The sequence below is a fragment of the Oncorhynchus gorbuscha genome, linkage group LG04 (genome assembly GCF_021184085.1).
Source record: "Oncorhynchus gorbuscha isolate QuinsamMale2020 ecotype Even-year linkage group LG04, OgorEven_v1.0, whole genome shotgun sequence".
Classification (NCBI taxonomy): domain Eukaryota; kingdom Metazoa; phylum Chordata; class Actinopteri; order Salmoniformes; family Salmonidae; genus Oncorhynchus; species Oncorhynchus gorbuscha.
Window position 1 is genome coordinate 20,148,738 of NC_060176.1, and position 15,859 is coordinate 20,164,596.

The 15,859-nt window shown below is 44.1% G+C and overlaps 1 protein-coding gene across 1 annotated transcript in view; it reads left to right on the forward strand.

The window, feature by feature from the left end:
* The window catches only part of LOC124033812 (immunoglobulin superfamily DCC subclass member 4-like), a 60,528-nt gene that overhangs the window by 9,349 nt on the left and 35,320 nt on the right, over window positions 1–15,859 (forward strand). Inside the window, exon 2 of the mRNA XM_046346159.1 lies at window positions 15,338–15,658. Within this exon, the coding sequence (XP_046202115.1) occupies window positions 15,338–15,658 (321 nt within the window). The remainder of the gene's footprint in view (window positions 1–15,337; window positions 15,659–15,859) is intronic.

Below are 15,859 nucleotides of genomic sequence, written 5' to 3' on the forward strand. Positions count from 1 at the left end.
AGAACACCCCCCAAAAAATCTAAACTTAAAATGATTTATCTCACTTAAAAGTCCAAAAATGGACTAAGTTATTAAAAATTCAAATTCATTTGGTTGGAGGCAAGTGAGTCTCGTTTATTACGTAGTTTTTCTCACCTGTGGTAAGTTGCAGGTGCCTACAGGGTAAAATAGCAATTTAACCTGTTTTAAAAAGAGAAAACAGAACATTCTAACCAGTATATGACCAATGTATCATCATGATTCATAACAAACAACCAGTCAGTTTATATCAGTGCTGTTGATCTCTGCCTTGTGAAACTATCAAGTGTCTCCCTCTGAAACCACTTGGTTGAATTGATCAAATAAATTCTCACAGACACAATAATAAAAAGTCAGGGGGGTAGCTCTGGGTTTTGAATAGTCCGTGTCCCTCTCTCTCCAACCCTGCAGCTACAGTATATGACCTTGTGGTTACCCTGGAAGGGCTTTCCCCTCCTGCAGCCTACCGTCCGTCCCATGTTCGTTTTGTTGCTGTTGTTGTTGACCCATTGATGTAGCCGTGGCCGCACCGAGGCCCCTAGCCATATGCTGCTCTGAGGCCCTTTGTAAAGCCTATAGGAACACAGGGCTGTGATTGAAGCAGCCCGGGATTTGCATGAATGAGTACTGTACATAGAGCGACACCAGCAGTACACCAGCAGTCATGAAGCACTGGAGGGGAACAAATGCTAGCTCAGGCCATGTTTCTCTTCTCTGTTGTTTCTCTCTCCCCCCTCTCTTCTTCCCCCCCTCTCTCTCTCTCTCTCTCTCTCTCTCTCTCTCTCTCTCTCTCTCTCTCTCTCTCTCTCTCTCTCCCCATCTATATATCTGTCTGCCTCCTATTGTTAATATGCTGCAGACTGTCCTTTCGAGTATAAATATAAACACGAGAGGGAAGGAGTCGAGTTCCCTGGGCCTCTCCTACCTCTCCTGAACTGCATTATGATTGGTTACTTTACTGTACGCCTGGCCTATATGATAAACAGTATGAATATGATCCAGCGTATAAATCCAGTTTGTGCCAACTTGAGAGCGGTGTGAAAACTCATGTGGGTGACTGTGAGAATCGTGCTGTAGCTGAACCGCTGGCGGGCGCAGCTGGAACGGCCAGCACCTGACACTGCAGCTGCTGCTGGGGTGGCGTGCCTTTCTCCACTCAGTGTGTGACTCAAACTCTACTCAGCCTGTCCTGGATGAAATTACAGCATGTGGATATTACTCTTGAGAATCAAACTGAAAATCACCACCAAGTCAATGTATTGTTTAGTGTTTGCCAACTTCTCCATTGTTGTAGTTTGACAAGGTACATAGATGGAGCAGAATGAATATGACCCACACTTTGGGAAATATAAGGCAATATGCAGTATATTCCATGTCGTATGCCAAAAATGGACTGGCTATAGGGCAGTTTTGGCAAACGCCAGACGGGTTGGTCCATCGTCAGTAAAGTGGGCCTGCCTAATTGCGTAGAATGATCATAATTTTGCTAATAATGCGGGCCTAGAGGGAACATGAGGACTAAAACAAGAGCCAAAGTGTGTGCTAACAGGGGAAGGCCCCTTGTCTCCCCTTCAGAGAGAGATGTTGATGTGCTTTACCTCTTCGCCCCACCACCAGACAGTGATTCCGTTTTTCTCCAGGAAGAATCTGATAACATTAGACCCTACTTCAGCAGGCTGTAGGTGACGCAGATAAAAGCTATTAGGTTAAATGTTTAGACAATTGTGAGGTATGTTTGGCTGTATAAAATTGGCGGCATGTCAATGTTATTGTACAGGGAGCTCCCTAGCGTGTGGTGAAACTGGAGAGTCCCTCCCTGCCCACCTTGGTTAATGGCTGCCTGGGACTTTCCTCCTTCTTGACAACTGATTCTAATTACCCTTCCTACTATGCATACCTGTTATGATAAATGTCTTTCTTGTACATTTATTCATTTAGATACAATATCATGTATTTGTGTAATAATTATGAGGATATGGACATTAAAGTTAAATAAAGGTTAAATGTATGTATATATATATATACATTTTTAAATATGTACATTAGCAGATACCTTTTCCAAAACCACATGTAGTTGATATACAGTGGGGCAAAAAAGTATTTAGTCAGCCACCAATTGTGCAAGTTCTCCCACTTAAAAAGATGAGAGAGGCCTGTAATTTTCATCATGGGCACACTTCAACTATGACAGACAAAATGAGAAGAAAAAAAATCCAGAAAATCATAGTGTAGGATTTTTAATGAATTTATTTGCAAATGATGGTAGAAAATAAGTATTTGGTCACCTACAAACAAGCAAGATTTCTGGCTCTCACAGACCTGTAACTTCTTCTTTAAGAGGCTCCTCTGTCCTCCACTTGTTACCTGTATTAATGGCACCTGTTTAAATTTGTTATCAGTATAAAAGACACCTGTCCACAACCTCAAACAGTCACACTCCAAACTCCACTATGGCCAAGACCAAAGAGCTGTCAAAGGTCACCAGAAACAAAATTGTAGACCTCCACCAGGCTGGGAAGACTGAATCTGCAATAGGTAAGCAGCTTGGTTTGAAGAAATCAACTGTGGGAGCAATTATTAGGAAATGGAAGACATACAAGACCACTGATAATCTCCCTCGATCTGGGGCTCCACGCAAGATCTCACCCCGTGGAGTCAAAATTATCACAAGAACGGTGAGAAAAAATCCCAGAACCACACGGGGGACCTAGTGAATGACCTGCAGAGAGCTGGGACCAAAGTAACAACGCCTACCATCAGTAACACACTACCCCGCCAGGGACTCAAATCCTGCAGTGCCAGACGTGTCCCCCTGCTTAACCTGTTGCGACGAGCAATCCCGTATCCGGGAGCGTAATTATAGCCTCAAGCCCATTACCATAACGTAACGTTAACTATTCATGAAAATCGCAAATTAAAATAAATAAATATATTGGCTCACAAGCTTAGCCTTTTGGTAACAACACTGTCATCTCAGATTTTTTTTAAATGCTTTTCAACCATAGCTACACAAGCATTTGTGTAAGAGTATTGATAGCTAGCATAGCATTAAGCTTAGCATTCAGCAGGCAACATTTTCACAAAAACAAGAAAAGCATTCAAATAAAATAATTTACCTTTGAAGAACTTCAGATGTTTTCAATGAGGAGACTCTCAGTTAGATAGCAAATGTTCAGTTTTTCCAAAAATATTATTTGTGTAGGAGAAATCGCTCCGTTTTGTTCATCACGTTTGGCTAAGAAAAAAAAAAAATTCAGTCATTACAACGCAAACTTTTTTTCCAAATTAACTCCATAATATCAACAGAAACATGGCAAAAGTTGTTTAGAATCAATCCTCAAGGTGTTTTTCACATATCTATTTGATGATAAATCACTCGTTGCAGTTTGGTTTCTCCTCTGTTCAAAAAGGAAAAATGCACGCACCTGGAGATTACGCAATAGTTTCGAAGGAGGACACCGAGTGGACACCTGGTAAATGTAGTCTCTTATGGTCAATTTTCCAATGATATGCCTACAAATACGTCACAATGCTGCAAACACGTTGGGGAAACGACAGAAAGTGTAGGCTCTTTCCTTGCCCATTCACAGCCATATAAGGAGACATTGGAACACAGCGCCTCCAAAATCTGGCTCACTTCCTGTATGAAATTTCATATTGGTTTCACCTGTAGCATTAGTTCTGTGGCACTCACAGACAATATCTTTGCAGTTTTGGAATCGTCAGAGTGTTTTCCTTCCAAAGCTGTCAATTATATGCATAGTTGAGCATCTTTTCGTGACAAAATATCTCGTTTAAAACGGGAACGTTTTTCATCCAAAAATGAAATACTGCCCCCAGAGGTTCAAGAGGTTAAGCCAGTACATGTCCAGGCCCATCTGAAGTTTGCTTGAGAGCATTTGGATGATCCAGAAGAAGATTGGGAGAATGTCATATGGTCAGATGAAAAAAACAAAATATAACTTTTTGGTAAAAACTCAACTCGTCGTGTTTGGAGGACAAAGAATGCTGAGTTGCATCAAAGAACACCATACCTACTGTGAAGCATGGGGGTGGACCAGGACGACTGATCCGTGTAAAGGAAAGAATGAATGGGGCCATGTATCGTGAGATTTTGAGTGAAAACCTCCTTCCATCAGCAAGGGCATTGAAGATGAAACGTGGTTGGGTCTTTCAGCATGACAATGATCCCAAACACACCGCCCGGGCAATGAAGGAGTGGCTTCGTAAGAAGCATTTCAAGGTCCTGGAGTGGCCTAGCCAGTCTCCAGATCTCAACCCCATAGAAAACGTTTGACCTACGTCATTGCCAACAAAGGATATATAACAAAGTATTGAGATAAACTTTTACTATTGACCAAATACTTATTTTCCACCATAATTTGCAAATAAATTCATTAAAAATCCTACAATGTAATTTTCTGGATTTTTTTTCTAATTTTGTCTGTCATAGTTGTGTACCTATGATGAAAATTACAGGCCTCTCTCATCTTTTTAAGTGGGAGAACTTGCACAATTGGTGGCTGACTAAATACTTTTTTGCCCCACTGTAGATGTTTTCAACTACTGTAGTTACGCCACTTGGACCACAAATTGTTTAAAATATATATATTTAAAAAAGGATAATAAGGTAATACTCCTGTGAGTGAGTGGGTAGGCATAAGCTCTTTGTCTTCATGCACATAAAGTTGGTTGATTTTATTCTGACACACACACACACACACACACACACACACACACACACACACACACACACACACACACACACACACACACACACACACACACACACACACACACACACACACACACACACACACACACACACACACACACACACACAAACAGGGGCAAACGCATGTTCCAGCATCCTGCTGATCGTCAGACAGTATTTGCACTGTGCTATCAATCAGCCCATCTGTCTCTGTCCACCCTTTCCGTAGGGCTGGCGCAGTGCACATAATGTTCCCTGCTCCTGTGGGTACACACACACATTCACACACGTACACACTAGAGGTCGACCGATTCTGATTTTTCAACGCCGATACCGATTATTGGAGGACCAAAAAAGCCGATAACTATTAATCGGCCGGTTTGTATTTATTTATTTGTAATAATGACAATTACAACAATACTGAATTAACACTTATTTTAACTTAATATAATACATCAATAAAATCAATTTAGCCTCAAGTAAATAATGAAACATGTTCAATTTGGTTTAAATAATGCAAAAACAAAGTGGAGAAGAAAGTAAAAGTGCAATATGTGCTTTGTAAGAAAGCTAACGTTTCAGTTCCTTGCTCAGAACATGAGAACATATGAAAGCTGGTGGTTCCTTTTAACATGAGTCTTCCATTTTCCCAGTTAAGAAGTTTTAGGTTGTAGTTATTATATGAATTAATGGACTATTTCCCTCTATACCATTTGTATTTCATTAACCTTTGACTATTGGATGTTCTTATAGGCACTTTAGTATTGCCAGTGTAACAGTATAGCTTCCTCTCCTCGCTCCTCCCTGGGCTCGAACCAGCAACACAACGACAACAGCCACCATCGAAGCAGCTTTACCCATGCAGAGCAAGGGGAACAACTACTAGAAGGCTCAGAGCGAGTGACGTTTGAAACGCTATTACCGCGCGCTACCTAGCTAGCCATTTTACTTCGGTTACACCAGCCTCATCTCGGGAGTTGATAGGCTTGAAGTCATAAACAGTGCAATGCTTGAAACACAACGAAGAGCTGCCGGCAAAATGCAAAGAAAGCGATGTTTGAATGAATGTTTACGCGCCTGCTTCTGACTACCACCGCTCAGACAGATACTTAGATACTTGTATGCTTGTATGCTCAGTCAGATTATATGCAACGCAGGACACGCTAGATAATATCTAGTAATATCATCAACCATGTGCAGTTAACTAGTGATTATGATTGAGTTTTTATAAGATAAATTTAATGCTAGCTAGCAACTTACCTTGGCTTACTGCATTTGCGTAACAGGCAGTCTCCTTGTGGAGTGCAACGAGAGATCGGCAAATCAGCGCCCAAAAATACCGATTTCCGATTGTTATGAAAATTTGAAATCGGCCCTAATTAATCGGTCGACCTCTAGTACACACACACACAGACACACACACATACACACACACGTACCCACACATGTACACCTACACTCACACAAATAAACATACACGTGCAAACAGTCATACACGTGCAAACGCACACACCAGGGTTTCCGTTAACCGTGATAGCATTGCTGAACTTATAATGAGAATATCCGGTAAATTAAAATGCATCATACATTCGCGGTTTAGCAAGAAAACAGCCGTTGTTTGACAGATCCCAGTATACTATCTATCGTTCCTGAATAGATATGGACAAATGATTTTTAAACTATTTCTATTGAAATATGATCCATTTAGTCATACCAGAGCCACAGTTTGTGTGCAGTAATAATGTTTCTGATAACAACAGAGATTCATATTGAATATTGAGTTCAGTGATTGAATGACCAGTGGCTGTATGTCTGTATGGAAGTTACCCTGTCATTTGCTTTGATAAGAAATAAAGCCACAAAATAAAACCACAAAAGAGATCCTAAAAAGACCATTATTTTGGGTTTTATATGCCTTAGTGAAAGTAAAGTTAATCTATTTTATAAAGGCCTACCTGATGGAGTCTTTTTTGACAACTGGTATATGCCCTATACATTATCCACCTGTTTACTCTTTCTCTCCTCTCTTTCTCATATGAAGGGAACAGAACATTTTACTCTTCATCTCTCTGTCTCTCTCTCTCTGTCTCTCTCTGTCTCTCCCCCTCTCTCTCTCTCTCGCCCTGTCCCTCTCTCCCTGTCTCTCTCTCTCTGTCTCTCTCTCTCTGTCTCTCTCTCTTTGTCTCTCTGTCTCTCTCTCTGTCTCTGTCTCTCTCTCTCTCTCTGTCTTTCTCTCTCCCTCTGTCTCTGTCTCTGTCTCTCTCTGTCTCTCTCTGTCTCCCTCTCTCTGTCTCTGTCTGTCTCTGTCTCTCTCTCTCTGTCTCTCTGTCTCTCAGACTCTCTCTGTCTCTCTTTCTGTCTCTGTCTCTCTCTCTCTCACTCTCTCTCTCTCTGTCTAAGTCTCTCTCTGTCACTCTCTGTCTCTCTGTGTCTCTCTTTCTGTCTCTCTGTCTCTCTCTCTCTGTCTAAGTCTCTCTGTCACTCTGTCTCTCTCTCTCTCTCTCTCTCTCTGTCTCTGTCTCTCTCTCACTCTCCCTCTCTGTCTCTCTCTCTGTCTATGTCTCTCTCTGTCTCTCTCTCTCTGTGTCTCTGTTTCTGTCTCTGTCTCTCTCTCTCTAAGGGTGAGGTATTGTATAACTTAACAGCAGGCATGGAAACATTAGCCTCTCACTCTCTGCCTCTCTACCCCTTTCAAATCAAATCAAATTGTATTTGTCGCATACACATATTTGCAGATGTTATTGCAAGTGCAGTGAAATGCTTATGTTTCTAGCACCAACAGTGCAGTAATACCTAACAATACAAAACAATACACACAAATCCAAAGAACAAGAACAAGCAATGTCAGAGTATATATATATTACGGACTCATACTGTCATGCAGGTGAAAGAGGACCCAAAAGCGACTTGGCGAAAACAGAGTCTTTAATCCAGTAAAGTAAATACAAACAAAAAACACAACTTTCACTCGAAATGACGAGGACAAACTGGAGACTCGATCTTGAACAGCAGGTGAACAGCAGGTTGCCTCGGGAAGGCACTTGAACCAGACAGACTCAGACACCTGCTCACCACGCAGCATCTGAGGAAAACACGACACGACAGGGCGATACACAAACACAGCACGGTGAATTCTAGACAAGGAACCGACAGGACAGGAACGGAACACAAAGGAAGAAATAGGGACTCTAATCAGGGGAAAGGATCGGGAACAGGTGTGGGAAGACTAAATGATTGATTAGGGGAATAGGAACAGCTGGGAGCAGAACGATAGAGAGAAGAGAGAGCGAGAGAGTGAGAGAGGGAGGGGGAGAGAGAGGGATAGAAAGAGGGAAAGAACCTAATAAGACCAGCAGAGGGAAACGAATAGAATGGGAAGCACAGGGACAAGACAAGATAATAAATGACAAAACATGACACATACACTACCGTCACATAGAAATGTCCTTGTTTTTGAAAGAAAAGCTAATTTTTTGTCCATTAAAATAACACAAAATTAATCAGAAATACAGTGTAGACATAGTTAATGTTGTAAATGACTATTGTAGCTGGAAACGGCTGATTTATAATGGAATATCTACATAGGCGTACAGGGCTCCATTATCAGCAACCATCACTCCTGTGTTCCAATGACACATTGTGTTAGCTAATCCAAGTTTATCATTTTAAAAGGCTAATTGCTCATTAGAAAACCGCTTTGCAATTATGTTAGTATAGCTGAAAACTGTTGTGCTGATAAAGAAGCAATATAAACTTGCCTTCTTTAGATAAGTTGAGTATCTGGAGCATCAGCATTTGCATATAGCCATTGGTAGCGCGTCTGTAGCACGGGCATATAGCCGTCTGTAGCACTTCTGTAACGTGGGCATATAGCCATCGGTAGCACTTCTGTAACGTGGGCATATAGCCATCGGTAGCACTTCTGTAACACAGGCATATAGCCATCGATAGCGCTTCTGTAACGTGGGCATATAGCCATCGGTAGCACTTCTGTAACACAGGCATATAGCCATCGGTAGCACTTCTGTAACGTGGGCATATAGCCATCGGTAGCGCGTCTGTAACGCAGGCATATAGCCGTCTGTGGCGCGTCTGTAACACAGGTATTTCGCCGTCTGTAGCGCGTCTGTAACGCGGGCATATAGCCGTCTGTAGCGTGTCTGTAACGTGGGCATATAGCCTTCTGTAGCGTGTCTGTAACGCGGGCATATAGCCGTCTGTAGCACGTCTGTAACGCGGGCATATAGCCTTCTGTAGCGTGTCTGTAACGCGGGCATATAGCCGTCTGTAGCACGTCTGTAATGCGGGCATATAGCCTTCTGTAGCGTGTCTGTAACGTGGGCATATAGCCGCCTGTAGCGCGTCTGTAACACGGGCATATAGCTGTCTGTAGCGCGTCTGTAACACGGGCATATAGCCGTCTGTAGCACATCAGTAACGCGGGCATATGGCCGTCTGTAGCGTGTCTGTAACACGGGCATATAGCCTTCTGTAGCGCCTCTGTAACGTGGCATATAGCCGTCTGTAACGCAGGCATAAAGCCATCTGGAACGCGGGCATAAAGCCATTTGTAATGCGGGCATAAAGCCATTGGTAGCGTGTCTGTAACGCGGGCATATAGCCATTGGTAGCGTGTCTGTAACGCGGGCATGTAGCCGTCTGTAGCGCATCTGTAACGCGGGCATGTAGCCGTCTGTAGCGCATCTGTAACGCGGGCATATAGCCTTCTGTAGCGCGTCTGTAACGCGGGCATGTAGCCGTCTGTAGCGCGTCTGTAACGCGGGCATATAGCTGCCTGTAGCCTGTCTGTAACGTGGGCATATAGCCAGTGGTAGCGTATCTGTAATGCGGGCATATAGCCATTGGTAGCGCGTCTGTAATGCGGGCATATAGCCGTCTGTAGCGCATCTGTAACGCGGGCATATAGCCGTCTGTAGCGCATCTGTAACGCGGGCATATAGCCGCCTGTAGCGCTAAATTGCAGCACCCCCATCTTCCCACGGCTATGCCCTCTTTAGCACTTTGCGGTCAGATAACAAGCAGTTGCCGTACCAAGTGGTTATGCAGCCAGTCAAGATGCTCTCAATGGTGCAGCTGTAGAACGTTTTGAGGATCTGAGGGCCCATGCCCAGGAGGGAGGATAATGAAAGTTCACAGAAGTAACAAGTGCGTTGTGCAGACCTCACTACCCTCTGGAGAGCCTTACGGTTGAGGGCGGAGCAGTTGCCGTACCAGGCGGTGATACAGCCCGCCAGGATGCTCTCGATTGTGCATCTTTAGAAGTTTGTGAGTGCTTTTGGTGACAAGCAAAATTTCTTCAGCCTCCTGAGGTTGAAGAGTTGCTGCTGCGCCTTCTTCATGACGCTGTCAGTGTGAGTGGACCAATTCAGTTTGTCTGTGATGTGTATGCCGAGGAACTTAAAACTTGCTACCCTCTCCACTACTGTTCCATCGATGTGGATAGGGGGGTGTTCCCTCTGCTGTTTCCTGAAGTCCACAATCATCTCCTTAGTTTTGTTGACGTTGAGTGTGAGGTTATTTTCCTGACACCACACTCCGAGGGCCCTCACCTCCTCCCTGTAGGCCGTCTTGTCGTTGTTGGTAATCAAGCCTACCACTGTTGTGTCTTCCGCAAACTTGATGATTGAGTTGGAGGCGTGCGTGGCCACGCAGTCGTGGGTGAACAGGGAGTACAGGAGAGGGCTCAGAACGCACCCTTGTGGGGCCCCGTGTTGAGGATCAGCGGGGAGGAGATGTTGTTGCCTACCCTCACCATCTGGGGGAGGCCCGTCAGGAAGTCCAGTACCCAGTTGCACAGGGCGGGGTCGAGACCCAGGGTCTCGAGCTTGATGACGAGCTTGGAGGGTACTATGGTGTTGAATGCCGACCTGTAGTCGATGAACAGCATTCTCACATAGGTATTCCTCTTGTCCAGGTGGGTTAGGGCCGTGTGCAGTGTGGTTGAGATTGCATCGTCTGTGGACCTATTTGCGCAGTAAGCAAATTGGAGTGGGTCTAGGGTGTCAGGTAGGGTGGAGGTGATATGGTCCTTGACTAGTCTCTCAAAACACTTCATGATGACGGAAGCGAGTGCTACGGGGCGGTAGTCGTTTAGCTCAGTTACCTTAGCTTTCTTGGGAACAGGAACAATGGTGGCCCTCTTGTAAGCATGTGGGATCAGAAGTAAGAATACAGCAACACAGACCTGCTGCTGTGCCTTTCTAGTCCTTATAAACTGTCGAGAGTATATCTACAACTGATCCAAATGGAATGAAACATTCAAATCACAGGGCTTTTGCGCCTTATTCAAATTACATTTTTCACTGCAGCCTAGATTAGAATGTTTTACTCACTTGAAAACAATAATCAAATTATGCATTACGTTGGGGTGTTGTAGGCTAGTCTATGATATTTGTGTTGTCCCTAAACAAGATCAATAGGAGAGCTTTTTGAGCTGCGTGTCTCATGTCTGCTGTTCTTTAATGCTCAATGATGCACCTGGCCTCTCCGCTGCCTATCAACTATTCCTATTTGTGCTTGTGGATTCACATTGAAAATGTATGCAGCTTTGAATGTGTGGTATGATTGCTATTTAGCCTATTGCAGATCTGGACAAACGATCCACCTACCACTATTGTCAATATGACTAGTGGATAGAGGGCAGGATAGGCAGACTGGTGGACTATTTTTGACCTTTGGTATAGTACAAGAATAGCATGTGGAAAAGCATAGTGCATAAAGGGAAGTACAAAAACACCTTGATATAGGGGAGGCTCTTGCAAGCAGATGAGGAAATGTGTCTAGGATGGAAGAAATTGTATAGTAAAACCTGCAAAAGAGTGAATATAAACCAGGGAAAGTAACACACTACCTTCCCCTGTGCCCAATAAAAAAAACACAACCCCTCCCAAAGCAAACACATTTTGGGGGGGTAAATGTTTCTGTGGAAATGGTTAAAAGTAGTACTTGTGCATAGAATTGTATGGTTTGTTAAACTTTGAAATCAATGGATTTTATTTGCCATACATTTTAATGTTACCGTGGAGTTGCCCATCATCCACCTCCATCCTTGTTGCCTTCCTCACCTCTATCCATCTCTCCTCTCACTACTCTTATTCCCTCTCTCTGTATTGTGATTATTCTCTTTCTTGCTTCCTCTCTCCCTCTTTCAGTTCCCTCCCTCATCCCCCTCCCGCTCTCTCTCCCTCCCTCCCACTCTCTGTCCTTCCCACTCTCTGCCATCCGTACTAGACAGGCATAACATCTCTGAGTGATGATAACTCTGTGTGCGTGTGTGTGTTTCTGTGTCTGTTAAGTACAGTCTCCTCTAGTGTAGTCTGTCTCAGTGCTGTAATATGTTGTGGTTGTGGTCTGTCTCTCTTCACAGGGTGGTTGATGTGATTACTGTAGCCAGAGGTGGTAGTGAGGGTCATTGTGTGTATGCGGGGTAATGGCTTCCACACAGAAGGGTCCAGGAAAACCTCTGGCAGGGAGCAGGGAAATGGCAGCAAACGGTTTAATGACTTAATAAGACCTAATTAGTGTAAATGGAGGAGAAGAGAGCGGCGCAGTGGAGGTGAGCTGGGGTGACTGAGTGTGCCTTAGCTACAGCAGCCAGACATACAGCAGGCAGCCCTCGTTCATTAGCTGATGAAAAGTAGGCCAACTGCTCTGATGTGTTCGTTCATCCCAGGGACACCTCTGGATAACAGAACAGCACACTGCTGCTTAAAGGTGCTCTCGTGCTATCTCTTTCACACTCGGACGCACACACGCACACACACACACACACACACACACACACACACACACACACACACACACACACACACACACACACACACACACACACACACACACACACACACACACACACAAAAACAATTGCCCACAAACAGGGACAATGTAGCTTTGTGCGTGTAAGTGTGTGTGTGTGTTCTTGTTATGTGTGTTGTGTGTGTGTCAGTTGAATGCCAGGGCGTGATGTGTGTAGTGGAGGCTTTGAGAGCATTACCCTGCTCTGAGACAGGGGTTGTGGAGGGTCAGCCCTCATTTAATCAAGGAAATAATTCCATCTCCCATTAAGTTAATTAAAATACAAGGCCTCGCTCAAAACAGAACCAGAGGGAAACCCACCCGGGGGGACAATAGATACAGTGCATTCAGAAAGTATTCAGACCCCTTGACTTTTTTCACATTTTGTGATGTTACAGCTTTATTCTAAAGTGTATTCAATAGTTTTTTCCCCTCATCAATCTACACACAATACCAGGTTTTTTGAAATGTTAGGAAATTTATTACAAATAAAACACTTAAATATCACATTTACATAAATATTCAGACCTTTTATTCAGTACTTTGTTGAAGCACCTTTGGCAGCAATTACAGCCTTGAGTCTTCTTGGGTATGAAGCTACAAGCTTGGCACATCTGTATTCGGGGAGTTTTTCCCAATCTTCTCTGCAGATCCTCTCAAGCTCTGTCAGGTTGGATGGGGAGCGTCGCTGCACAGCTATTTTCAGGTAGATGTTCGATCAGGTACAAGTCCGGCCTCTGGCTGAGCCACTCAAGGACATTCAGAGACTTGTCCTGAATCTACTCCTGGGTTGTCTTGGCTGTGTGCAGGACGTTGTCCTGTTGGAACGTGAACCTTCACCCCAGTCTGGTGCCTTTATGAAAACAGGAAGCACCGGATCTGAATTCTGAGTTTTAGTTATGTAAATAAAATTTCTGTTATTCTTTTTTTTATAAATTATCAAACATTTCTGAAAACCTGTTTTCGACTTTGTCATTATGGGGTATTGTGTATAGATTCATGAGGAACATTTTTTTATTTAATACATTTTAGAATAAGGCTGTGACGTAACAAAATGTGGAAAAGGGGAAGGGGTCTGAATACTTTTTGAATGCACTGTATAAATCCTTGTTATTTGTTGCTTGCAATATGCTGTGTTTTTGGCAGAGGTGTTGACTCGAGTCACTTGACTTGGACTCAAGTCACACTCGAGTCATAATTATGATGACTTGACACTCGACTTTGACTTTAACTCCAATGACTTGTGACTTGACTTGGACTTGAGCCTTATGACTCGACCTGACTTGAGACCGTCCCCAGCCCAAATATTTAAAATTATGATATTAAAAAAAGTGTGCAGCATCAACTCTTCATTTAACGGATTACAGTTTGAATCGGACTGCAGCCAATCAAATTGTGCCAGCTGAGAAAAAGTTGTGCGTGGAATTGCAGAGAAACGTCGGCTGGTGAATTCAGATGGAGCCCTTGGAAAGATGATACCCAAAATTATTATTTTCGGATACAATGACTACGCTGTATCAACAAAAAACGGATTGCAACTTGCAAAACATGCAGGAAATAAATTACAGACTGAGGTGCAACAACTTCCAACTTTGTTCAACATTTGAAGCTGCACAAACAATGGTTAGTCGTGGCTAATATAGCCGACAGCTATATCATTCATAACTTTGCTAGTGTAGCATGTTGGCTAACGTAACGTTAAGTCAATGAACCTCCACACAGTCAGTCAGTGCCAGAATGTGATCATTGCACCCAGGGTTGACTGGCTAGGCAGTTGGTAGCCTAAATCCTGCCTGATGTTACTGCTGTTCCTAAACTCGTTGACATATGTTAGCCTACTGTAACCACTCGCACAGTGTGTGTGTGTTTAGGTTGGGCGATTGCGTACAAGCCTACATCGCCCGATTGCGCCCCATAGCGATCCTCGATAGTCGATCGCTATTGGGGGGGGGGGACTTTCTTATGGCTACCCACGCATTTCTATGGAAATATAAAGTTTATTTGGAAAGTAAGTAGATTTGTAAAAGCATTCATTTTTATTTTTTATTTAACTAGGCAAGCCAGTTAAGAACAAATTCTTATTTTCAATGACGGCCTCGGGAACAGTGGGTTAACTGCCTTTCGGTTACTAGTCCAACGCTCTACCCACTAGGCTACCTGCATAAATGCAATATACTAACTATTACTCTTGTTAAAAATATGAAATGGTATTACATTTGATGAAGAGCACATTATGACTTGTTTAGGACTTGAAACTCCAAGTTTAGGACTTGAGACTTGACTTGATACTTGTTGGTCTTGACTTGGGACTTGAGTGCTAAGACTTGAGAATTACTTGTGACTTGTAAAACAATGTCCCACCTCTGGTTTTTGGACTTTTCAGTCTGGGAATAGTCTCTCACTTCAGAATGTATGATTGTTGGTTGTTGTTTGTCCAACACTTTTCTGGACATAGTACAACTCAGTAAACCTGACAGTACACAGGTTGATCAATAGGATGTGAAGTTCACCTATGACGCTGTAAACAGGGTATGCATACAGCCAAAGATAAACACTGGAATGTACAAACTACAGGGAAGAACCTTTAAGCATTCTAAAGATATGCAGTTGTGTTGCATGTTGACTAGCAATTTGACATTTCCTGGTTTCGCCCCTTCATTCCTTCTCTCCCTCCTCCATCTCTCATGCTAACCTGTCTCCCCATGCACACTAATCTCAGACCACTCATGTCAGTCAAGATTTGGAGTCTAACTCTCTCCCTTCCCCTTCTCTCCCCCTTTCCCCCTCCAGAGAAGCCTGTGACGGTGGAGCTGAGCTGTGGGGCGGGGCCTGTCCTCGTGGTGCTGGAGCCGGGACAGCCCCTGCTGCTGGACTGTCACCTGGGGGCCACGCCCCTGGCCACGCCCCTCAACGTCACCTGGCTGCAGGATGGGCTCCCCGTGCTGGAGGGGGAGGGGAACTCCCTCAGGACCCTTGCCAACGGATCACTGCTGGTGCTGCCCACCTCTGTGGATGGTCGGACACCTCAAGGGGTGGAGGGGGGCTACAGCTGTGTGAGCGCCGGCCCCTTTGGAGCCCTGACCAGCCGCACCATTGCCGTTCACCTGGCCAGTGAGTACTACTATTTCTCAGACAGGGCGGGGCTGTGCCCGCTCAACTCCACCATGGTCAGACTCACATGGAATGGCATGATGGTCTGGTGTCCCAACATAGGAGCACAGCCATTTTCCTCAGGGGGATTTCCATACTTGGTCCTCCTCTGTCTCAGGCAAGAGATTGATCGTGTGGCTGGTTGGCCACACCAGTGGTGGC